This window comes from Antennarius striatus, chromosome 14, assembly GCF_040054535.1.
Source record: "Antennarius striatus isolate MH-2024 chromosome 14, ASM4005453v1, whole genome shotgun sequence".
In the NCBI taxonomy this organism is placed as follows: Eukaryota; Metazoa; Chordata; class Actinopteri; order Lophiiformes; family Antennariidae; genus Antennarius; species Antennarius striatus.
The window spans coordinates 20466813-20493023 of record NC_090789.1 but is presented as its reverse complement, the minus strand read 5'-3'; the positions used below and the strand labels follow the sequence as shown (position 1 = coordinate 20493023).

Sequence of the window (26211 nt, the reverse complement as noted above, 5' to 3'; positions counted from 1 at the left end):
GTAGAGTCCCTCGTGGGGACACGAGGCGTGTCGTCACCAGGATCCGCTGGAGCAGCGCTGCTCCTGCTGCCACACATCCTCTCCATCAGGGGCTGTTTAGTATGCTGAGGGTGTAAATGCGAGTTTGGCGGGGCAATGGGTGGCAGAGCGGGCCGCTTCGTCATTAATGCGCCCATTGCTGTTATCATACGCCTAATGACATCGCTCTCAGATTGCATGCTGGGAGCTCATCTGCAGGGAGCCCGGCTCAAATGTCTGCAGGCGTCGACGCCTCCCGTCATCAATTCTCCCGTCTCCTCACCAAAATGTGAAGACTCCACATAATGTGCTTGACGGTTCAGCGGTCCTACAGGGCTTCCCTCCTGCCTGGCCTGGAAATGGGCAAATTAATAGTTCCTCTGAAACAAATTGGAATTACACCCCTCGATGCCTTAATGTCAGAATGTGAGTGCGGTGACGTCCCAGATCTGACAGCTGATGGAATATGAAGATCTGAGCAACACACTGGAGGGGAACAGTGTGCGGGGGTGTAAATATGGGCAGGACCCCCCCACCACCACCTCAACACATCCCTGCTCAGCAGGACGCCCTACAGTAGTGTGTGTGAACCGAACGGCGTGAGACTGAACGCCTCCCGCCGCCACCGTCTGATGGTTCTCACGGCGCCGCTGCTTGGATTAAGCTGTGGGCTCATGCTCCCCCCAGAAAACCCTGCCAACCTTCTAGTGTTGTGAAAACTCCGTTTTAGGTTCTCGTGATTAACAAATGTTAAAACATTACACATCAAGCCAACATAGCTTTTAACCTTTAGGTCCATCTTTTAGCAGAGGCTTCAGGTCTGAAGTTTCTGCTCATGCGTGACTGTGTTTAACGAACAAGTCCCTGAATGCCTTGTAATTCCATCGCAATCGGAAATGGAGTTTTAGTACAACTGAAGTATTGATTTTGCCAAACAGAGGGAGCTTTAAAAGTTTTAAAGAACCTTTTTCATTCTTTTCATACTTATGTTATACGTTTAGACTTCTGCTCTGGACCAAACCTCACCACAGGTGGAGACGGTTCACTCATTCAGCGTCTCGTTTTTAAACCAACTTTTTATTTACACAGCACTTCTTCACATCAACAGGCATTTGAAGCAATTTTACAGACAAAGAAACCCAACAGAGTTAGCAGTTAAGCAGCAGAGAAAAGCTCCCTCATCGAGGAAGAAACTCGGGGCAGAACCCAGACTCTGGAGGGCGGTTGACTGGTGCATAAAATACAATTCCTTTTCCACCCAATCGGTCAAGGCTGATAACCGCTCTCCAGAGTCTGGCTCCGCCCTTCAGAGTCTAGCTCCACCTTCCAGAGTCTAGCTCCACCCTCAAGAGTCTGGCTCCACCCTCCAGAGTCTGGGTCCTGCCTGGAGTTTCTTCCTCAATGAAGGAGTTTTTCCCTGCCGCTGTCTCTTCTGCTCTGGAGGGTTCTGTTGGGTTTCTGTCTGTTAAAGTGCTTTGAAATGTCTGTCGATGTGATTAAGCGCTTTATAAATAAATCTCGATTGATTGATTGATTGATTGGTTTTTGAGCATAAACATTTTGAAGCTCCACCCGTTCACAGCAAGACATTAGCACATCCAGTAGCTACTAACGATCATGTGTCATTCCTGCCAGTCAATGACTTTTGTGATCTTGGAAGTAATTTTCATTTGAAGAATAAGAAAAGAATCAAACCAAAAAACAAACCCTGACGTTTTCTGCGTTAAGGTCGTGACCAGAACGACACGCGACGCCTCTGTTCCAGGATGACGGAGTTTTTCGGGTGGAGGGACATTTTCAGTGACACATCTTGAGGAAGTCTGCAAGTAGGTCAAAGAACTCATGATTCCAGACAAGTACAGCTCCTGCTGGTTTATCCCCCCCCCCTGCACAAGATGACACCTGAGTGACCTAAGCAGCCACTGATTGGCTGAACACTTGGAGCTCCATCATTAACTGCTGGAGGAGTCTAATAGTAGTCCACAGAATGGGACCAAACGCTGGTGAATGATTGTTGCTTGTCATGGAGAAAGTATGTTGCTATGCCAACCATCAACAAGCTTACATCGCTTTACTGTGGTATTGTAAATGAACTGTTCTTATACGCAGGGAGTGACATATTAAAAAAAAAACCCAGGGGGATATTTTTTGTTTCATCATGAAAAACATCAGCAACAAACCAAGTTCTTGTTTCGGTTACCGGTAGACTCTAAGACTGAACACCAAACAGTCTAACACTCATGTTTAACACCAACTTAAAAAGACATGAAGATGGAAGATGAAGGTAACACACACTCACAACATCCTGAGTAGATACCGTACTTTATAGTTAGTCTAACATCTGTGCAACAGTCCAACAGTCGGTCTCTGTCTCCTGCAGCAGTTTGGAAGCACGTTTCTTTCCTGCTGGAAATCCGATTGGGTGTCTGGTTTGAGGGGACATCCCATGAAAACAAGCCGGTCTGGTTTCTGCGTGGGTTCCCCCCGGGTTCTCCGGCTTCCTCCCACTTCCAGGAAACATGGACTTCGGGTGGATCGAACGTCCTTCTGATCACATTTCTTTGTATTTTTCTGAACTGTTTTGTTGACTGTCACCAATCTGTCCCCAATGGTTTTCACCAGAAAGTGGACTTCTGTTCTGCGTTGTTCTGTCTGCTCTTATCCTATATTAGATGCAATTTTTCTCTGTAATAAACATACTGTATTTGTTTTTCCTGTAATTCCCAGGGTGACTGAAACCTTTTGTTTCTTTTCTGTGTAACCCGACACCTTTCCCTCTCCACCTGTTTGGACTCGTTTCCTGTTTCCTGTTTGACTCTAGAATTATTTCTGCTGTCTTTGCTTTATTTGTTTTCACTGTATGTTTGCATCACTGAAAACGGAACATGTTGATCAGGATCCCATGGAAAACAAGACGCTACATCCTTCACAAACCATTTCATACATTACCGTCTATAACACTTTGTTTGTAGGACGATCACTAAACGATGCTCTGCTGCAGACATGAAAGCTTTGTAATGTTCAGTTTAACATTGTGACGACTCAGCTTGAAACCTGATAATGCTGGTTCTTCATCACGGTCTTCATCACGTTAAATAGGTCTTTACTTTTGCCCTCATTATATGAATGTACTGACTTCATTTGTCTTCACACTGAGCTGAGCCTATGAAACCAGTTCTGTTCATATTTGTACTGCAGAGACAAACGTCTTACGTGTTCCTGTGGGAATACTTCAGTTTAATTAAACCCATCAGTTCTGTGAAACACAGCAGGCGGCTGGGCTTTAAATACGAGTGGAGGTCAAAGCGGTCCTGACAGGCAGGAAGGAGATCTGATTGGATCTTATTGCAAACATGACTTTAAATACACCAAACATTTAATAACCAGACTACCCACTGTGGGTGCATTAACTCAAAAAACGACATTTATCTGCACCGTACCGGTGACTGTTACTCAAACTCGTTCATTGATTTAAAAATCTTATTAATTTTATATGTGAGAATGCGTTAACTTTTAAAAGAAAAATTCCAAAATGACAAGAAGCCCACATAGAGAATCAGTCAGGATTCACCTGAAGTGTTACTATGGAAACAAACAAAACAAAACTGAAAACAACAGCTTTCTTAAATGCCAAAGGAACAACAGACATCGTACAGCAGCGTTAAAACTTTTCAACAGTTTACTTCTGTGTGAAATAAAAAGTGTTATGAAGTCACCTCAATGTGTGCAACACCAAAATATCTCATTCATCTCTTGTATTATGGGATATTCTGTGATATTCTGATGCCGGCAGCCAATAGAATGCGTGTATGATATCACGTGACTACCTACCAAACAGTTGCGATGAGGTGAAGTCGCGAGTGTTGATGCACGGATGTGTGAGGATGAGCCGTATGTCACACCATTTGTCCCTGAGTGCTATGAACACACTGCCCCCCCATGTCTGGAGTCTCTGTAGATGCCTCTGACGGGTGTTTTATCTGGAAACCCATTAAGTCACATGTTGTATCACATACCACCTTTAGGAAGCATGAAGTACGGTGAGAATAAAAACGTGTTCTTCTTCACATAATGGACTTTCTGCTTTTGCAGAAATACTTTGGGTCCAAAACCTGAACAGAAAAACATCCAGTAACTGTTTAGGCTGTTTGCTGTCTGTGTTCAGAAACCAGAACAGGTTTATATGAAGCCAGAGTTTTGCTCATTTGTGTCACCTAATGAATAGTTCCTATTCTGGAGCCTGTTCTCAACATAACACTTTTAGACCCTGATAATATTGTTCTGCTTTAAATGGTTGAAATAGTCGCTTCTCTGAAGTCACGATCAGCTGATGATTGTCAGACGACATACGTCACCATTCTGGACCAGACTACGACCAGGTCACAGTATAAATAGAGTCCAAACGTATCCTTCACAATGATGATAAACCACTGAGTCAATAGAACCCACTGGAGGTTCACTTTTTATTACAAATTCAAAGACAATACAGACTGGTATGCAGCAGTAAATGATTCTGTAAACTGATGGTTAAAAAAGTATTTCTAACACAAATTCCGTACTTTAAGGTGGAAATATGTGAGAAAATAAGTAAATATTTAACAGGTTAGAAGTACGAAGATAGGTGTGATATATAAAAATAAAATCTTCCAGTCAAACGTGAATTGTGTGAAATGCTCTTGGCGGGGGTGTGAAGCTGCTGATGTCAGAACGCTGCGTGGACTCGCCCCCCCGCCGGCGTCGTACCGTAAACAGGACACAGAGGACTAGTGTATGAAAATATATTACATCATCATCGATCATAAATACATCTGTTCCCCCCAGCGATGTGCTGCTCATGGATCTGAAGGCGCTACCTTTAATCTGTGTTTACACTGGTAACCCAATTGTTCAGATGGGGGGGGGGGCTGGTTGTCAGAAAACTTTGGGTGACAGGTCAAAGGTCAGGTGCTACAGTCTGAATGTGAATGCTGAAGAGGTGAGGGGGTGCGTTCAGTTCGGAATCTCCTGCTCCGCTGTTTCCTCCTTAATGGTGTCGTCTTCCTCCGGCTGCTCCTCCTCTTCCTCCTGCAAACACCCCCACACGTTAACAGGTGTGTTCTACCTCACTCCTGCAGTCTGTATCTGTCACACACCTGGACCTCTGAGGAAACACCTGGTCAAACACTGAAGCGTGTCCAAACCATGAGCCCAGTCCCCTGGAACAGCTTCATGCTAATGCTAACGTGTCAGACTCCATGACGTTTCCACAGAGGATGGAACTCTAACAGGACGTGTTCATGGAATGAATTAGAAAAACAGAAGTTGTTGATGGAGATATTTGTGTGGAACAATCCTGAGACTGAATGGAGAAACACGCCTTTAAAACATTTTCACCTACATCTTCACAAAAAATAAAAGTTTCTTCATTTGAATTTTATTATACATCAAAAGGTAAATAAAAATAGACTAATTCTTCAGTTTTTCTTACAATTGATTCGACACTGAATGAATGAATGAATGCTTTATTTTGAACATGTGCGCAGAATAACAATAATCAAGACAACAATACCAATAACACACAAAACATGCCCGAAAATGAGTCGGATGAAGCATAAATTTATTTAATCCTAATTTAATCCTACCCCCTCTTCACTTCTCCATGGGCATGAATTCACTACTGATAGTAATACAGTGTATAGTACAAAAATAAATGAATAAACAAATGAAGTACTAAACATATATACAAGAAGAGAGAATAAACAGAAAAGTAATTAACAAATAGAATTAATAAAAACACCTGATCGTTAGCCCCCCCCCCCCTGTACCCAGTGAAAACCATGTGCTTGTAGCCCTTCTTAAACTGGATCATGATTAGACACCCAACATGTTCCACACCCCCACTCCACAAACACAAACACACCTTCCAGTGTTGTACGTGTCCTCTGATGTTTAAGCTGATCTCCCCCCTCAGATTATAATTCCCTTCTCTATTAAAAACATTTTTGTAGATTACCAGGAAGTGTCTTATGTACTGCTTTGTTCATGAGTTGTCCTGTTTGAAAATGAATGTCAGTGAGTTTTAATAATCTGGATTTTAAGAACAGTGGGTTTGTGTGATCTCTGTACCAACAGTAGAGAATGTGGAGTGACCTGTGGTCCAGAAGGTGTTTGGCTTTGCTCACAACTGAAATGCTTCTTGATAATTTACTTTGTATGTGTTTGATATGAGCTTTCCAGTTAATCCTGTCATCTATTACCCCCCCCAGACACTTATGTTCATAAACCCTTTCAACATCCACCCCATCTACCTGTACATGTGCCTCAATGTTCTTGTTGCAGCTGCTGAATATCATGAATTTCATCTTACTTAGATTTAATGATAATTTGTTCCTGTCAAACCACATTCTTAATTTGCGTATTTCATCAGTGACCCCCCCCCCCCAGTAGTTTGTGCAATTCCCCCCCAGAACAAAAAACGCTAGTGTCATCTGCAAATACTAGTTTTAATACCTTTGAAACTTTGCCTATATCATTTATATAAAGAATAAAGTTTGGGACCCAACACTGACCCCTGGGGGCCGCCACAAGCAACGTCCAAGCATGACGATGATGTTCACCCACCTTCACAAGTTGTTTCCTGTTGCTCAGATAGCTTCTCACCCAGTGCAGTACTAACCCCCTGATCCCACACCTCTCTAGTTTATTGATTAAAATGTCATGATTGATTGTGTCAAATACTTTTTGTAGATCTATGAATATTCCAACAGAATGCAGTTTATGATCTATGGCATTGGTGATGATCTCAATTGATTCTATCAATGCTAGTGATGCTGAGCTGTTTGCTCTAAAGAATTGTGGAAACAAGGAAACAGACCTGTAATCTGTGAAGTGGTGTCTGTCCCCAGTTGTATACAGTGGTACAACTTTAGCTGTTTTCATGCTGTTAGGAAATTTACCAGTCAAGTTTCATCTGCCAGTTTGGGTCCAACATTTACCAAAAACTGTTCAAACTGTCGACATCATCATCCATATTGTCCATCTTCGTGTTATTTTCTACAAAATATTGAGGGTAGCTCTGTTGTTTAGAACCATTTTTAATAATACTGTTTAATATTTCCCACATTCCTTTTATGTTTTTTTGTCATTACATAATATTTTGCTGTAATATTCCTTTCTACACACCCGTATAATATTAGTTAACTTATTTTTATATTTTTTGTATTTATTTTCTGCCTTTTTCGTTCGTCTTTTAATGAACTCTGTATATGGTGTATTTTTCTTTTTGCTGGCGTTTTGTAATCCCTTTGTGAACCATGGTCCATCTTAGTACTTTTGATTTCTGTCATATTGTTTTATTGGACAATTTTTATTATATAATGATGTGAATATTTTTATAAAAGTTTCATAAACACTATCAATGTGTTTTTCATTATTTACATTCTCCCAATTTTGTGCCAGTAAGTCATTCTTTAATGTGTTCATAGTTTCCTCTGTCCTCACTCGCCTGTATTTTAGTCTCTCCTCTGGGTGATTTCTCTGCTGGCTGTTATTATCAACTGTAAACACTGGTAGGTGGTCACTGATATCATTGATTAATATTCCACTTACTGTATTACTTTCACTATCATTGGTGAATCTTATCAATTAGAGTAGCACAGTGGGTGGTGATTCTACCAGGTCTGGTGACTGTTGGATATAAACTCATGCTGTACATTGTATTGATGAAGTCATCAATTATTTGGTGCTTATTAGGATTCAACAAGTCAATGTTAAAGTCACCACAGATGAAAACAATCTTTTGGTTAGTTTTAGAAAAAACTTCTCCCATCCATTCCTTGAATGCGTCAACACTAGAGCCTGGTGCTCTGTGTATGCAACTGATTACTACATTTTTACTTTTTTCATTATACTTTTCAATTGTTATACATTCTAACAAGTTATCAATCACAGTTGTCATATTGTCTACTACTTTATAATTCAAGTTTTTGTTCACATACACAGCGACCCCTCCCCCGCTCTTGTTCCTTCGGTTTGCTCAGTGAACTTCATATTGATCCAGTTCAAAATCCATTCCTTTAACTGTATTGATCCATGTTTCTGAGATTGCAATTATTTGGAATGGTTTTATAAACTGATTTAAATATTCCTTGATGTTATTGAAGTTTGCATATAAACTTCTACTACTGAAATGTATTATTGATAGTTTCTTGTCCATTTTAATGGTGTCGTTGTTCCTCTGTGTAATAGCTGCAGTAGTTGTTGATGCTGGAGAAGAAATGATTGTCCAGGTGTATGTCATGCTCCAGATCCAGCAGATCATGGTCAGTGCGTTGAAATGTCCTAAGTTCCTGCAATCCTTTGTGATATTTCCCAGTTGTCCCTAGTTGGACATGAATGAGCCATGACGGTGTGTTGTGTGTGTTGTCCTACCTTAGAGTCCGGGATAGTGCTCCTTCATACCTGTCAGGTTCCTCCATATTCCTGATGACCAGTACTCTAGCTTGCTCTGGTGTCCCGTTCAGTTTGATGAAGACTTTACAGTTCGATCATGTGTTCTGTATTTTCTCCTGCCTTTTCATCAGCCACGCTTTTCTGGCGATATCGTCGTTTGGTTTGGTCAGATGCTCGTTGATGAATTCGTTAGTTCCTTTCAGTTTCCTTGTTTTAACAGAGCAGTTTTGTGTTTTCTGTTGACAAATGTCATGATGATGGCTGGTTTGTCGCTGTCATCTCTCCGGGGCAGCGGGTGGCAGGCCTCAATGCTGCTACGGTCCATTTCTATCCCCTTGGACTGGAGGAAAGCAGCCACCTGTTGCTCTACGGAGCTGACCTCCTGCTCACTGGGCTCTCCCCCGCTGTCATCGGTCACCGCCCGGGCGTATGACCAGGGTTTGATCTGGAGCCCAGTCACCATCACGTGGTTGATCCTGGTGTATGGCTCCAGCTCCACCACACGGTTCTCCAGGTGCGCCAGTCGCTGGTCCTTTTCGGCGTTCTGGATCCGGAGCGCCTTCACCTCCTCCACCAGGTTCAGAATGGTCTTCTGCTGCTGTTTGATGACAGAAATCTCTTCGGACAGGAAGTCCAGAGACTTCTTAATGTCGTCGCCCTCCTCAGCTGTCAGGGCCGTCTTTGGTCCCATGTTGCTAGGTGACGAGCTAGCATCTACCTTAGCCGTTCTTTCAGTCCGTTTCCACAAATCAGCATCATTACACCAGACAGGGGTCAGGCCAGTGTTGTCAACAGATAGTCAACGTCCGCAATCCAAAATCAGTAGCCAATAACACAGAGACAGTCCAAAAACCGAGCAAGAAAACACCAAAACACACAGACTCCAAGCTTTGATCCAAACTTTTCTCCAACAGGAACAGGAAATGGAAACGGGGATGGTACCGTAAAGTGACGAGGTCAGCATGTGGTTGAATGGAGGGGTGGAGATGGGATGTCAGCCTGTGCTGCAGTGTGGGGGGGCCAAGGTGTTGTGATGTTGTGATATTAGATAGTGACGCCTTACAATGTAGGAAGGGTGGACCTTACCCACCATGTGGGGCTCCTGCTAACCTGCACTTCTTATTTTTATTTGTTATTTTATTTTATACTTCTTATATTTTAGTTATAGTTTAGTATATAAGTCCTGTTAGTGCTGCATGTGCCTGTCTGTTAGTGTAATGTATGTCTTGTGGTATGTCCTGTGATGTCAGTGTTTCTTTTTCTCATGGTGTTTATCCAGTATTATTCGTTATGTAATGCCTGAGCAGTGGATATATACAATTTCCTCAGGGATTCATAAAGTATCTATCTATCCATCTACCTACCTACCTACCTACCTACCTACCTACCTATCTATCTAAAGTAATCTAACTGTACTTCACAAAATCTGTGAAAACTCGGGATTCGGGTGACTTATAACTGGTATGATTCTTATAACCGGTGTGACTGTTATAACCGGTGTGACTGTTATAACCGGTGTGACTGTTATAACCGGTGTGACTGTTATAACTGGTATGATTCTTATAACCTGTGTGACTGTTGTAACCGGTGTGACTGTTGTAACCGGTGTGACTGTTGTAACCGGTGTGACTGTTATAACTGGAGTGACTGTTATAACTGGTGTGACTGTTATAACTGGAGTGACTGTTATAACTGGAGTGACTGTTATAACTGGTGTGAATGTTATAACTGGTGTGACTGTTATAACTGGTGTGAATGTTATAACTGGTGTGACTGTTATAACTGGTGTGACTGTTATAACTGGAGTGACTGTTATAACTGGAGTGACTGTTATAACTGGTGTGAATGTTATAACTGGTGTGACTGTTATAACTGGTGTGAATGTTATAACTGGTGTGACTGTTATAACTGGTGTGAATGTTATAACTGGTGTGACTGTTATAACTGGTGTGAATGTTATAACTGGAGTGACTGTTATAACTAATAACCCAACAGCAGGAACTGAAACTAGAAACTTCCAATCCAAATCAACCTCACCAAACCAAGAGAACCCAAAACATTATTTGTTGTTTGAAACAGAAATGGGTAAAAGATTCCAATGATCAAATGAGAGTCAGAATCTCTCATGTTCACGTCTTTAACAACCTGGTCGTGTGTCTGTCATGCAGTCAGTTTGGCTGGATGTAAGTTTTGTGGGATGTTGCTGAACTCCCTCACACAGTTGGACAAACAACCCCAACACCTTCTCCTTGTGTTAGGTTTCAAACATCCTTACACACCCACACACTGATTAGTGTCTATCTATCTAGTTCCCATTTCAGACATAAAACCTGACCAAAATGCTATTAGCTAGCCAGCTAGCAGGACTGTTATGTAGGGTGGAGCTGCTCAGTTACGCTGATGATGCGACTTTTACAGTGTGTTGATTTTCACATCATTTCTTTATTTCTTCTCTATGTTAACGGACTGGACATAGATCCACTGATGTCACACCGTAAATGCTTCACCTGGTGTTAATATTATATTTGTGGTTCCATGTTTGTGGGAGGTGGAGAGCCAAAGAGCACGAGTCCTGCTGGGCGGCCGAAGGGCCGGCTGATAAAGCCAAGCAGACAAAGTGAAAGTGACAGTGGTGAGAGCTGCAGCGGTGATTAAACGGCTCTGACAGATGCAATTACCCCCTCCAGAGGTTAATGAACACATCTACACACCAGCGTGTGTGATCACCGGGTTGGGATCCGCCGTCCACCGCCTCTCATGACGCCACTGTCATCCAGCAGAGACGGTCTGGTCCCTGACCGAACCCCGTCTCAGTTCACGGGAACTCTACAGGTACTCCTGATCGATTGATCCAGGCTCGCATTTCTACACGCTTTGGTTCAGGAGGTCTTTCTATTGATTCCACGCGTCTTTACTTTACTTGCTAATTAAAAAACAAGGTTCTATGGGGATAAACTTCATAATAGATCTTTTAATAATAAACTGGTGTGTCTAGTTCTACCTATCTATCTATATATCTATCAACTTCATTACAGTTGATTATGTAATCAATCTCATGCTTTTGATTAGAAGGGCTGATTAGCATAGATTTATTTACTTAACCTTTATTTAACCCGGTAGGACCTGGGTATACAGAAACTGACAGTCACACACACACACGTCTGATAGAGGTAAGATCGGGCCTAAAAAATCCAGCCCGACCCGAACCGAGTCCGAGGGTCTAAAGCCCGACCCGACCTGAACCTAATTACTGACTTTTTGAGCCCAACCCGACCCGACTTGGACTCGGGCTGAAGATCGTAGCCCTAACGTCTGAGTGGATTACTGTGAACGTTTCATCTGAAAAATAAAACTAGATGCTGGATTTGCGTTTTACTAGACGCTTCGATCAGAAGTCAAAGTGTGAAATAACCTTGGCGGTAGATAGGCTGACCTCATTGAAGGTATTTCTTCATGTAAATAAATGTTAGGAGGAGGTTTTTTAGCGCCGGTGCAGACACAGTAAATCTGGGGGGTAACGGTGGGGGCCGCCCGTACATCATGGTTTTACTAACAGGAACCTTGTCGGTGCCTCTGGAGCCGTTTTGATATGCAGTCTCGCCTCCAGAGAAATGTGATGGTTTTTTGTGAACTGGGGCTACGTTCAGGTGTTGCTCCGTGGAGCGGACATCAATCTCGCTGGGGGGGTGACACCTCATGAACTCCACCATCGTCTGCCTCCGTGCCATCCACCACATCTCCCTGACAAGCCTGCCAATTTTCCAATTACCTGTGCCGCCATCCGTTATCAGGGGGGCCAGTCAGCTCTTAAATGGGAACGAAGAGGAGGGGCGGGGCCGGCGCATGCTAACTATCTCATAACGCCAGAGATGTGCCTCCCCCCTCGCTGATTTATGGTGTGTCCCTGGGGAGAGGGTGACACCGGCCCTCCTGGACTCTCAAGGCCTCCACAGGGTTTCTTTATCATCCGTCAGCCACCGATCACACCTGTCTCCTCCTGGGGGGGAGGGAGCAGGGTGTCAGCGCTCCATTGATGCTGTTTCTGGTATCACCCTTCTGTCTGCCCCCCAAGCCCCCCCTCAGTCTAGGCAGGAGGGCAACAGTCCAGACTTGACCAATTCTTCAACAGTTTCTTACAATTTTAGCAGCACAGAACTGATGCTATAGCTGAAGATTGCCTTCAGTTAGCCCCCCCCCCCATTTATCTGCAATTACAGTCAGGCTTAGGAATGAGAGTACAGAAATTGCCCGTGCAGCACGCAATTTAAAGTGTCAGGCCGACGGAGAAAACAAGCTGTTAATCATATTTGAAATGCACAATCACCTTGGAAGCATCTGATGAGCTGCTTGGAGAGAGTTTGATTCTGTTAGAGGGGACATGGGGGGGGGGGGCGGGAACACGGTCTGTAAAGCAGCTCCTTCATGTCTCACAGCAATCAGCCCATCCAAACCCAGACCCTTTCTGAGAGTGAGCATTATTTAAGGCTGTGGTTATCGACCACTTCATCAGAACGAGCTATAAGAAACATGTTGAGTCATATTGGGCTCGTAAACTTGATGAAGTACGAGTGTTTCCTGTTCAGACATCCAACCATCTTAGAGCATCATGTGGTCTCTACTGCTCTCTGAACAGCTTTCTGTGATGAGCTCAAAAAGAGTCCGAATGCAAACCCAGAGCTGTAAAAACAAAGCCTTTAATAACAGAACACAAATCCATCCATCCACCTTCTGCAGACGCTTATACGCCTCGGGGGTCATGGGGTCTGTAGGAGCCTTTCCCAGTTTACTACGGGCAACAGACAGGGTACACTCTGGTTAAGACGCCAGTTCATTGTGAGGCAGATGAGAAACCTAACCAGTACAAAATGTAGTAGAAAACTAAGAACCTATTTATGATGCAGATTTCCTCTGGAGAGACTTTAGGAATGATTTCAGGTTTGGTCCAGTCCTCATATGTGGTGTTGTTAATGCAGTGCTTATATCTTCTTCTCCTTTGGGCTTTTCCCTTCAGGGTCTCCACAGCCAATCAGTGTCCTCCATCTAACCCTGTCTTCTCATCCTCTTCTCTCACACCAACTACCTTCATGTCCTCTTTCACTACATCCATAAACCTCCTCTTTGGTCTTCCTCTAGGCCTCCTGCCTGGCAGTTCAGAACTCAGCATCCTTCTACCAATATATTCACTATCTCTCCTCTGGACATGTCCAAACCATCTCAGTCTGGCCTCTCTGACTTTATCTCCAGAACCTCTAACATGTGCTGTCCCTCTGATGTACTCATTCCTGATCCTATCCTTCCTGGTCACTCCCAGAGAGAACCTCAGCATCTTCATCTCTGCTACCTCCAGCTCTGTCTCCTGTCTTTTCCTCAGGGACACTGTCTCTAGACCAAACAACATCGCTGGTCTCACCACAGTTTTGTACACCTTTCCTTTCCTTTTAGCTGAAACTCTTCTATCACACATCACACCTGACACTTTCCTCCACCTGTTCCATCCTGCCTGGACACGCTTCTTCACCTCTTTTCCACACTCTCCATTGCTCTGGACTCTTGAGCCTACGTACTTCAAATCCTCCCCCTTCTTGATCTCTTCTCCCTGTAACCTCACTCTTCCACTTGGGTCCCTCTCATTCACACACATGTACTCTGTCTTACTGCGGCTAACCTTCATTCCTCTCCTTTCCAGGACAAACCTCCACCTCTCTAGCTTCTCCTCCACCTGTTCCCTGCTCTCACTACAGATCACAATGTCATCTGCAAACATCATAGTCCATGGAGATTCCTGTCTAACCTCGTCTGTCAGCCTGTCCATCACCATAGCAACAAGAAGGGGCTCAGAGCTGATCCCTGATGCAGTCCCACCTCCACCTTGAACTCCTCTGTCACACCTACACACACCTCACCACTGTCTTACAGTCCTCATACATGTCCTGCACCGCTCTAACATACTTCTCTGCCACTCCAGACTTCCTCATACAATACCACAGTTCCTCTCTGGACACCCTGTCATCATCTTTCTCCAGATCTACAAAAACACAATGCAGCTCCCTCTGGCCTTCTCTGTACTTCTCTATCAACATCCTCAGAGCAAATACTGCATCTGTAGTACTCTGTTTTGGCATGAAACCATACTGCTGCTCACAAATGTTCACTTCTGCCCTTAGTCTAGCTTCCACTACTCTCTCCCATAACTTCATTGTATGGCTCATCAGCTTTATTCCTCTGTAGTTGCCACAACTCTGCACATCTCCCTTGTTCCTAAAAATGGGCACCAGCACACTTCTCCTCCATTCCTCAGGCATCTTCTCACTATCTAAGATCCTGTTGAACAACCCAGTCAGAAACTCTACTGCCACCTCTCCTAGACACTTCCATACCTCTACAGGTATATCATCAGGACCGACTGCCTTTCCACTCTTCATCCTCTTCAATGCCCTCCTCACTTCATCCTGACTGATCTTTGCTACTTCCTGGTCCACAACAGTCACCTCTTCTCCCTGATCACATTAGCTGTAGTTGTCCAGTCATCTGGAAGCATCCTGTCTACCCAGTTCAGGCTTGTGTATTCTGTCTGCAGCGACGTGCGGTGAGATTCACGGCGGTGAGACACCGACGTTTAAGTCAGTTCTAGGAGTAAAACAGCGTCACGTTTGACAGTAAATTATCAGCCTGACATTGAAAACTAGTTAAAAATTGTTGAGGACACACAGCAGCAAATAGCTGCACCTCACCTCCGACTGGACTACCGATCGATCGAAACAATATTTAATTAATAAACGAAGACGAACGTCGGAGCTTAAATATCTGGTTCTAACTTCAGATCAGGAAATGATCCACTCTGTTGGCACTGAGTGGTCCACTGTAATGAGTTTAACCAGTTTTAATGTCAGGTTTTTAATATAGTGTAATTTTCCAGACAGAGTGGTAAATCATGAGCTGCTGGACTGTGTGTGAATAACACAAATGTGATGTTAGGGACGGATTATGTCAGACATCACACCCCCTGGTTCTTCAGCAACATTTCCACCACTGAGTGCTGCATCAGGAGGCCTACAGTGAGGCCTACACACACTTCAGCAGCAGAGCCTTTGCTAACCACAGGAACACCTGACCCTCCGTGAGATGAGATGTCTGCTGGGATGGAGCCTCAGATCAGACGGGATGAAATCTGCTTCACGTTGATTTAATGCATTGATGCTAAATCAAACCCTTTTGCACTTTGCACCTCTTTTGAGCTCAGATAACACCTCATTTAGCACGCAGAGGACAACTGGACAGGGTCACCAAGCTCACACCGTATGGACAGACAGACAGACAGACAGACAGACGATGGACCACTTAAACAGGATGTTGTATGTTTGTTCCTGGCTGCTGGAACAAGTAATCCACTTGTTTTTGGAACAGAGTCAAAACCTAGAACCAAAGCAGTCAGAGAGACTGTAACATCCAGACTTACCCTGACCTACTTCAGGGTACCCTGAAAGTAGTACCTGACTAGTGCCTAGCCTTGGCCATTCAGGATAGGTCAAAGTTATGCATTACCTTTAACCATAGATCAAAGCACTAGCTTTGATCTATGGTCTTACTCACACTGCCCTTCTCCCTCATCTTCCTATCTTATCCGGTTCCCTGGTCTTGAACCAGGAGCTAGTGTGACTAAGCCACTGTGGCTCAGCGTAAAAGAATTGAGTAAGAAACAAAAAGCCACACTCTGTGTCCAAGACAGTGGTGCAGCGCGTGGACGACCAACGCTCGTCGCGTGGGGGCGGCGGGGGGGGGGTTCCGGGGGTCCAAAAATCCTCCAAAGCCAACAGCTGAAGCTGAACTCTCTTTATTTCTGTCCTACTTGATGCAGGAATGAATGTGAGATTCAACCATTGAAAACTTCATTCACTCTGAAGATACAGTCATACAAAATATTACTCAGTGTTTACTGGTAGTTTACTGAGACTAGAAGACATTTTAACTTTGACCACCACCAACACCATTGGTATGTCATAGTTTAATTTAGTTTCATTTAATTCAATAACATGATTTTTCATTTCAATTTAAAAAGACATATAAAATATCAAGCGAGGTGAAAACACATTTACATCATCGCTGGTTATTCCTGCTGGTCAGAGGGAACAAAAGTCTAAGACTACAAACAAGTATTGATAATATCTTTCATTGACCTTCTGATCGGTCTGTCTCCACCCCCCCCCCCTCTCAGCATTCACCATTTGTTTATTAATGAGGACTTTAACGCAAACTCTACTAGAAAACACTGGATTCTTTTGATCGATGGTCCTCTCCTTGTCTTACACCAATTCGCGGGTTCAACTTGTAAAAAAACTATATTTTGTTTTTCATTGGACGAGAGGAGGTCATGACCCCAGTGCATATTTAATGATCGGGAGCGTTCGGGTCACTTCGGCTATTTCCGTCGGCATGCTTTGGCGGAAATAGCGGCACTAGCGCCATTCGCTAGTGGAAGTAGCGGCGCTAGCACCGCTCGCTAGCGGAAATAGCGAGCGAAAAAGTTGCAAGTTTGAGCCTTTTTTCCGTAAAAATAAGAACGCCACTGTGGCTACACAGTCTAGAAACCTTGTAGCCAATCTGGAATTTACTTCGCCTATGGCGAAGTGGCGAATGGCTAGCGCAAGCCCAGGGTTCCTGAGTGTCAGTCAGTCATTTTCTAACCCGCTAAATCCGCTAACGCGGGTCACAGGGAGCCGGAGCCTATCCCAGCAGTCTCAGGGCGTGAGGCGGGGGACACTCCGGGCATGACGCCAGCGCACCGTGGAGCCACATAGAGACAAACAATCATTCACACACACACACACACACACACACACACACACACACACACACACACACACACACACACACTCCTACGGTCAATTTGGGACCGGCCAATCAATCTGAAGCGCATGCTTTTGGAGGTGGGAGGAAGCCGGAGAACCCGGAGAGAACCCACGCAGACACGGGGAGAACATGAGAACTCCGCACAGTGTACAAAAGTTTAAATTGGACCTTGACCTAGTTTTCTCAAGGTCAAGGTCATCATCTCATCTTCATCCCCTCTCCTGCCTGAGTCATGTGCTTTTAGTCTCATCTGTCTGTCTGAACGGTTGTGGAGACCTTTGGTGGACAGACGGACAGACGAACACACCAACACTGACATTACAAACATCACCGCTTTGACGAGGGATGGAATGACACCAAGTTGAATGACTATGTTGTTAACATCATCTGTGAACTGAAATTCTAATGAACTGTAATGTCAATTATTAATGCTTGTACTCAAAGCATTTTATTACACCTTCACACTGATCATCTGGACAACAAACGTTCCCAGACAAAAACTCCCCAAACGACAGTTTGAAGATGCTTTGAGGTCAGAACCTCAGAAACGGTCCCAGAAGCTACTTAAGTCATTATATCTGAAGTGGGGGGTAAAGACAGAGTTTATGAGTCAGATTATAAATGAAAGTCCTAATGAGTCACCCCAAGACGACAAATCCCACAAATACTTGTACAATAAAGTAATCCCTGGTGTATTTGCGCTTTAAGATGCCCGACTTCACCTCATCGCGGATTTTAGTAAGGAGTCATGTGATGCCGTACGTGCATTTTATTGGCTGACAGCATCAGCAACATTCACAGAACGCAGCGCGTTAAAGAAACACTTAAAACCATAAAGAATAAAATAAATGGCTCGTCGCTGTCTTGTGGTGCTGGAACTCGTTAACCGCGAGTAACGAGGGATTACTATACTGTATATTCTAAGTACGTGTGTCATTAGAGCAAGTATAAAATTGGATCTATATTATTATATATGTAAAGTTAAAGTGTGAAGCTAGAATGTACAAAAATGATCTTGACAAGAGGATCAACCCTCAAACGTCAAAACTTTAATTTTTTCAAAGGACACTTTTGGTGCAGACCAGTGGGTGTTCGTGTGCAGCATTTTATCCTCCAAATGTAAAACCAAATATACATTATATCTTTATGTAATAACTTGCTAAGATTTGTGTAAGTATAATAATTCTTGCCAAATGTAAACTTCATTCACAACCATCAGCTCACACAGACTGTCTTCTGGAAATGCTTCTCTTGTGGATTTCAGTATTTCATTTTAATTAGTTTTAGTTTCTTCGTTCATTCAGTCTTTAATCATTTTGTTGATCAGACGACTCCGAACAGTGAAGCCTGAATTCAGAATCAACGCAGGAACAATAACAATGTCATAAACCTGGTTTATGTGCTGTGTTTATATAACTTTCATTTTCCCTTCTTGCATTTCCTTTTATTTACAAGATAAACTTGTTATATTTAATTCTAATGTTGATAACTGTAGAATTTTATTTCACTATTGTATGTGGCCTCTTCTCAGCACAAGAATGGAGCTTGAGCACACTGCCAAATTTAAATAAAAGACATTTAACGGACACAAGCGTGTGCATGCGCCTGTGTGTGTGTGTGTGTGTGTGTGTGTGTGTGTGTGTGTGTGTGCGTGTGCATAATGCTCCATGTGTGTTTGATGAGCTCTGTGTGTGCACTGGCATCTTGTTTCCACTCCAGAGATGACACCGTAGCGGCGGCTCGTAAACAGCAGCTTCATTAGCCGCTCGCTGCATTACGCGCTACATTTACCCACCCCTGGCACCGGTGCCTCGGCTGCACCCCTGTGCCTCCGCAGCCACCAGCCAGCCACCACAGAGCACAATTAAATTTCATGACTGCGTATATTTGCAATTTCCATTTCATTTATTACAAAGGGCATTCTTTAATGTCTGCTCTTTTTTTGAAGAAATGTATTTCCATTTTAGTGAGGCATGACTGATACCGAGGTGAAGTTACCAGGCAACACCTAATTTAATCAGAGGCAAAATTCACGGTTTTTTTATTGCCTTGTCAGGAATAGACAGACGGTACGAAAAGAGACCTGCATTATTGATTTAACAGACTTAGAATAGAGCAGAACATCATAGATAAGACTGACTCCTCATGTGTACTGGTTGTGTACTGTGGTCGTTTCTCTGATTTACCTCTGAACAGACTGGGAGCAAACAGCCCCTCAAAACGCCAGAAAGACTGTATTAAACATCTGATTTAGTGTTGAATGTATTATATGTTACTGAACTACTTCTAAGCAAACATTTAAACAGGTTTCCAGACTTACAAGTAAATGAAAATAATTTGGCCTCATATGCAGAAAACAGAGTGTTTCCATGGTTTCAGAAAGCTGGGCTTAAGTTAGTCTGGCTTTAATTTATGGGAAAATCTAAACATGTTTACAATATTGACTTTACTATTATGTTTACAGAGTTGATTATGAAAATAATTAATCTTTCAAAATAAAAACGCTCTTAACATTTACGTCCCTACCAATGTCTTAATATTCATTTCTTCATTACGCATCCAGGTCTAATGGTAGTATCAAATCAGTAGAAAGAGATTTAATAAATCACCCAATCACAACCCCCGTTTAAAACTTCTGCTACTGGGGGGTGGGGGGGTGCCTCATGGACTCAGGAGTATTATTGTAGAAGCATCATTCTAAGACGCTCCCATGAGGCCACAGAGGAAAGCTGAGATCTTTGAGTTACAAACTAAACCAAAACAAGTAATAGTTGAACAACTGAAGGCTAAAGTTGTGTCCAGGGGCCACCAAAGGGAATGTCACATTACATTTATTTTGTATATTATTGGAGCACGCTGCTGTGTTTCCATGCACAACGCCATCACAACACAGGATGTGTTCTGTCTACACAGCAGGAAGTCGTCACTGGGTGGATTGTTATCCTAACGAAGGCCGCTCCCTGTCTGCTGCCCTGTTTGTGACCATAAAATATTGAAGGGGTCTGAAAAGTAGCCTTGTGTACACGCTCAACTGTAAGGGTTATTAGAATAAACCAAGTCCAGAGAAATGACCGCTGGGGCCAACGGGGAAACCTGCAGCAATCACACACTTCTGTTTACGCCACAAATTGGCCCCTGAGAGGGCCGTGAGCATCCGTAGGCCTAGTTAAAATGATTGAGGTGACTCCTTGCTATTGATTGTTTCTTGGTCTGTGGTAACCCTGGACCCGGTCTTCATACAGGCTGCTGTAGCCAGGTGTGAATCACACTAAACTGTATTTAAACTTGGACCACACAGGATGACCGTGAACGATGAGCCTCGATCGCTGGAGGCATCTTGTACGCCTCAGTAACACCCTCCAGCCTGTGGACCCAACACAAATACAACAAATTCAAATCCCACTCAGGGATTTATTCTCACTGCATAAATGAACCAATGATAGCGATGAAGACAATCATGCCGCTAATAAAAGTGGCTCAATGAGAAAATGAAAACAGGCTTAAGGTGGGATTTTTCCTCTAAGGCAGTCGCCCCCCTGAAAAAAGGCATCGGAAAATAATTCCTCTGCTTCAATTTAAATACCAGGACATTTGATGACTAATGACGCCTATTTTTCCTTCAATCTACTTGATACAGTAAAGTCAGCCAAGTGTGACACTTCATTAAGTTAATTAGGTTAACTTAATTACAATCTTTCACAGGTCAAGTGATGAAGCGTCTGATTGATGGCACAGCTTGAAAAGGTAATCATCTTCTGAAGTGGGAATGACATCAAAATAAGCATTAAGCTGCGATCAACCAGCAACTACAATTAACATACATTCACCCCTTTAATACCCCGTAGTGCACCAACACCCAGCCGTCAGACGACTGTACGCCAACAAAGCCGAACACACCGGGGTCATGAGAGAACTTCAAACACAATTTGCTAAGTAGGAGTAGGCCTACTGCTGTGGAGGAAGTGAATCAAATTAAGCTTTTATGCAGTGTAATTTCAACAGTTCCAATCCCTTTGATAACAAGTCTGAGTGCGGCTGAAGTAGTCCCTCCCACACAGGTTCACAGTTGAGTACTTTAAACACTGCCTGAGCAACTTAAAGAGCTTTTGGCATTTCAAACCATTTATCCAAGTCTTGTGGTCTGATTCAGCGTGGAGCACAGGATGCCAGGCAGCACTGCAGGGCTGTAAAAAGCCTCAAACAGGCAGCCGGCGGCACAGGAACGGGCCTGAATTACAGTCCACCCGTATATTACAGCAAGACTGTCACTTTATTGCTGAAATCAATTGTGTGAGGGCCTCGGGCGACAGCTGCAGGGATATGGCCTTGATCAGAGGGTGGTTTATCTGTGGTGAGCAGGCCGGCAGAAACACACTGTCTATAATGAACTCAAGCCTGTCCAATAAAAGCCTTTTACTGCCTCTTTGCATAACAGAAACATGTCTGCATTGGTGGAAACCAGCAGCTACTCTGTAACCAATAAAACACCTCAGGAATAAGAGCAAGTCAAAAGGACAAATTAGCATCAAACAGATATTAGTTATTAATCAGTTCTCAGACAAAAGGAGCCAATCAGAGAGGAACAGAAGCAGCGGGGCGTTATGTTTGTGGGGACTTGGCAGGAGCTGTTACAGATAACACACCATTGTAGTCGTGTCTGAACTCCAGGTAATTGAGCTTTATTTGCTAATGAGGTGCAGCTAACTGTCACAGTGCTGTGGCAGGCGGGGGGCAGTCGATACCCCCAAAGGAAGTCAGGAGTTTGGGTGGGGGTGGTTTCCAACACAGCTCTTGTGTATGCTATTAGACTAAAGTCTAATGTTAGCCATGCAGCTAACATGAGTGCTTCTGTAGCCCCGGTGTTCCAGGACCTGAACCCCTGTCTCGGGCAAGACCTGAACCTCTGTCTCGGGCAGGACCTGAACCCCCGTCCCGGGCAGGACCTGAACCCCTGTCTCGGGCAGGACCTGAACCCCTGTCTCGGGCAGGACCTGAACCCGTGTCTCGGGCAGGACCTGAACCTGTGTCTCGGGCAGGACCTGAACCTCTGTCTCAGACAGGACCTGAACCCCTGTCTTAGGCAGGACTTGAACCTCTGTCTCGGGCAGGACCTGAACCTGTCTCGGGCAGGACCTGAACCCCTGTCTCGGGCAGGACCTGAACCCCTGTCTCAGGCAGGACCTGAACCTCTGTCTCAGACAGGACCTGAACCCCTGTCTCGGGCAGGACCTGAACCCCTGTCTCAGACAGGACCTGAAGTGAACTCTTTCTGGAGGCGTTTGGAAGCCGGAGAACCAGGAGAGACATGAGGAGAACATGCAAACTCCACTAACTTGAACCTGGATCCTTCTAGCCATGAGGTGACAGCATCACTGTGCTGCCCACACACACACACACACACACACACACACACACACACACACACACACACACACACCCACCCACCAGCCTTCCTCTCAGATTAGAGCAGTGACTGCTGGTTCTCCTTTAACCCCTTCCTGTTCCCTCCTCTGCCTGTCAGACGAGGAGACTTCAAGCTCTGCCTGCAGCTGAACCTCTGTCCTAACAATCAGGTAACATTCAGCACTTAGTGCTGGCATTTACACACACACACACACACACACACACACACACACACACACACACACACACACACTGGTGCATGGCTTGGCATTTACAAGCAGATAATAAAAACTTCCTTAAACATAACTCTCATCTCAGAGTGCTTTTGAGATGCCCTTAGTGGAGTCAATTATCTCCCCACACTTGCTATTACTGAGACACTCTCAGCACCTTGAGCCTTAAAAGGTCCGTACACCACGCGTTCTCAAAAATGTCACATTCTTAACGGCTCCCACAAATGTAGCCCCTGCAGTATTATAAACGGTGTACATGTGTTGGCGGCTCCCGTCCATTTGTTGCTAAAATGTGCTTTTCCATTGCTGCATGTGGATTCATTTTGAAAATTGATAATGCGTCAGAGGTGGATGATTTAAGCAGTGCTGTGAACCCCTGTACACACAGCAAGCACTTCCTGTAATCTTTGTTTGTTAAAGGAACGAAAAGCAAAATGTTCAGACTAATTTGTCCGTTATTCTCCTGTCACCAATGAAATGCCACCCTGGGCTGGGCAGAGGGAACCTCTCTTTGGATGGAGGGGGTGGACACTACTTCACAGGGACGAGGTCACGAGGAGGCCAAGTCTGTAATGGAAGATTTTAGGGGACAAATCCACAACCACCAACTTCATACTGTTGGTCTGGACTCCACATACAACAGTGGAGAATAAAGGTAGGCGGGTCGTAACTGACTGGCAGCGCGTCCGGAGCGTCTCGCTACCTCTCCTCTGTAACTCAGCTGGGATAGACTCCAGAAACCCCCATGATCCACGAAAGCAGACGAAGAATGAATGAATGAATGAATGAATGAATGAATGAATGAATGATGGGATTTGTGGGACAGATAGGTCAAAGCCTTCACATCCCCACAGCATTTATGGTGAAGAATAATTACGTTTGATTCAAACTGCTGGAGCCAACACGGCCCACACTTTCCTCCACACCCCAAACCGAAGGGCTTCACTGACTTACAGGAGAGTCACAGAAGACATTTCCAGCAGGTTCCAGAGTAACTCCCAACTTAAAGATGACTGATTCTTCATCTCATCTGATATGCAGACTCATTGATCAAGTAAATGAAAAGGTATCCAAAGCTAACAGCTTCCATGTGTCATTACATTAGTGGTGACGGAGAATGAAACCTTTTTATTTTAGACCCCTTCAGGTTAATTCTTCCACGCTGGAGTGAAAATATTTGGTCAAATTTAATTCTAACTGATGGATTTCATTCATGGTCACCATGAACACTAATGTTTAGGTGACTATGTGACCTTTCTTTGTATATAAAGGCAAAAGCAAATGTCATTTTCAGTGGTGATTATGCTCAAGGAGAGGTTGACTGGAGACAATAGAACTATAATGACTTTAAAGCAAAGTAATAATGTCTTTATAATTATGTCCAGGTTGAAAATAATGCTCCACTGACACCTGTACGGTTATATCCACCCAGAACGACAGCATGAATCCGCTGTTGGTGTCATACCTGATAACATGAGTACGTTTCCTGTGGATAGACACCACAAGGCCAATGATAGGGATAGAAACGTAAGACAAATCCCTGTTTGAGTGTTTTTACCCACCGTATTCTTACCATTGTGATTAAACATGTTACAGAGACAGATCAAACTTCAGTAGATTTGAGTATTGGATTCATTGTTCTTCATCAGAACATTCATCACCATTATTTTAACACCTACATGATACACATTCAGTCTTTGCTGCCAGAACATCGTGGGCACATTTTCTGCGTTATCACATCAGTGACTGAACACATGACATATTCTGTAGAGACAAGTGCCTTATTGATCAGACATCTGGACAACATGACGTGCTGTGCAGCTGGAACTCAACTCAGGCAGTAAAAGCTAGTTAGCCCAGGTTGCTAATGTCAGTGCTGATTCTTAAATCAGAGCTGTCAGTGAGATCTCGGCACGGGGCTGTGTATTAGTATCTCAGGAGCCCTATTTAGGTGAAATACCCTCTCCTGCAAGATATAACACCTCAATTTAATGAGATCATTTACACTTTATTTATGAGTGAGAAAGAAACTACTTCTTACATAAAAAGATTTTGCACAAATAAAAAGAAAGCCCCATTATGAGGCATTATCAGAGCAGAGCAACCTCCCTCTTCAAGATATGCCCACCAGGTGAACTGGAAATGACTGGAGTTGTTAGATCTCAGGATTTGAATTATTTAGTTCTAGGTAAAGAGTAGGTACTCTCCCAGAACAAGAGGAGACTTGAGTGAAGGATGTGTAACACATGTTAACATGATAAATATATAACCAGAAAAACCAAATATGTATAGTATTTTCCGCACTATAAAGCACACTTTGAGAGAATTAAAGGCTTTTAGGTGCCAAAAATACTGTAGATCGAGTTGTGGAGCTGCTATCGTACACAGATACTCACCTTGGAGGAGGACGTGTCACACTCCTGGCAGATCCAGCCATAGCCAGTCTGTTTGGGGGATTTCTTTAATGGGGGGTCCAGACACCCAAAATGATAGCAGAGTTGGCACTCGTCACACCTGAGGCACAGACAAGGAGGGGGGGCGTTATTCTTCACATAAATAGAGCCACTGTCGTCCAGTGACGAGGCCAGCTCTGGAGTGGTGATGGATGATGACAAGGCAGCAAGTTGTCAGTCATGACTCTGTTAATGTGTTCCACAAGTCCCTCTAATCACTCCACTCCTTGACCTTCCACAGCCATTGACTGCCCAATGGTTCATATCAGCAGCCAGATAAATACAGGCCTTGTTAGTGTCAGGCAAAGTCTGCTGGGTGTTCTACAGCCGGATGGCTCTGTCTCCTCAGGTGGGGAAATAAGGGTCAGACAACATAGAGGACACATGAAGACTGTAGTAACACCAGAAGTACAGTTACAATATCCCTTTAGACACTGGATTTAACAAGCATGGCTATGACTCCAGATGAAAGTGTTCACCAAAGAAAAAAATAGTCCAATAAACAAGTAGACGAGTCAATAATCACAAACTCAGGGCTGTGGGCCAATTTGTGATCTAATTGGCTGGCTGTCAGGTCAGGAACACTCTGATTGGAAAGACTAGACCAGAGCCAATGTCTAGTGGAGAATGTTCACGTTTTCAAAACAATAAAATCAAGGTTAAATATGGTCATCATGCTACGCGCTATGCTACATGGTTTGTTCCATATGTCAGTCCAGTGATTAACTCCTTAAAAAATGAGCAACTGTATTCATGGTTGTTGGTTAAGAAATATTCAACAGAACTTTCTTCATCACTTCCATTTTTCAGGAGTAAAAGATCCAAAA

At 43.8% G+C, this 26211-nt stretch overlaps 1 protein-coding gene across 2 annotated transcripts in view; it reads right to left on the bottom strand.

Moving 5' to 3' along the window:
* Nucleotides 1-4448: 4448 nt before the first annotated feature.
* phf14 (PHD finger protein 14) overlaps nt 4449-26211 on the bottom strand; it is a 72478-nt gene continuing 50715 nt past the window's right edge. For both annotated transcript variants that reach the window (XM_068332950.1, XM_068332951.1), the window contains exons 17-18: nt 25328-25445; nt 4449-5082 (exon numbers count right to left, since the gene is read on the bottom strand). In XM_068332950.1, coding sequence (XP_068189051.1) covers nt 5008-5082; nt 25328-25445 — 193 coding nt within the window. In that variant the 3' untranslated portion in view covers nt 4449-5007. The remainder of the gene's footprint in view (nt 5083-25327; nt 25446-26211) is intronic.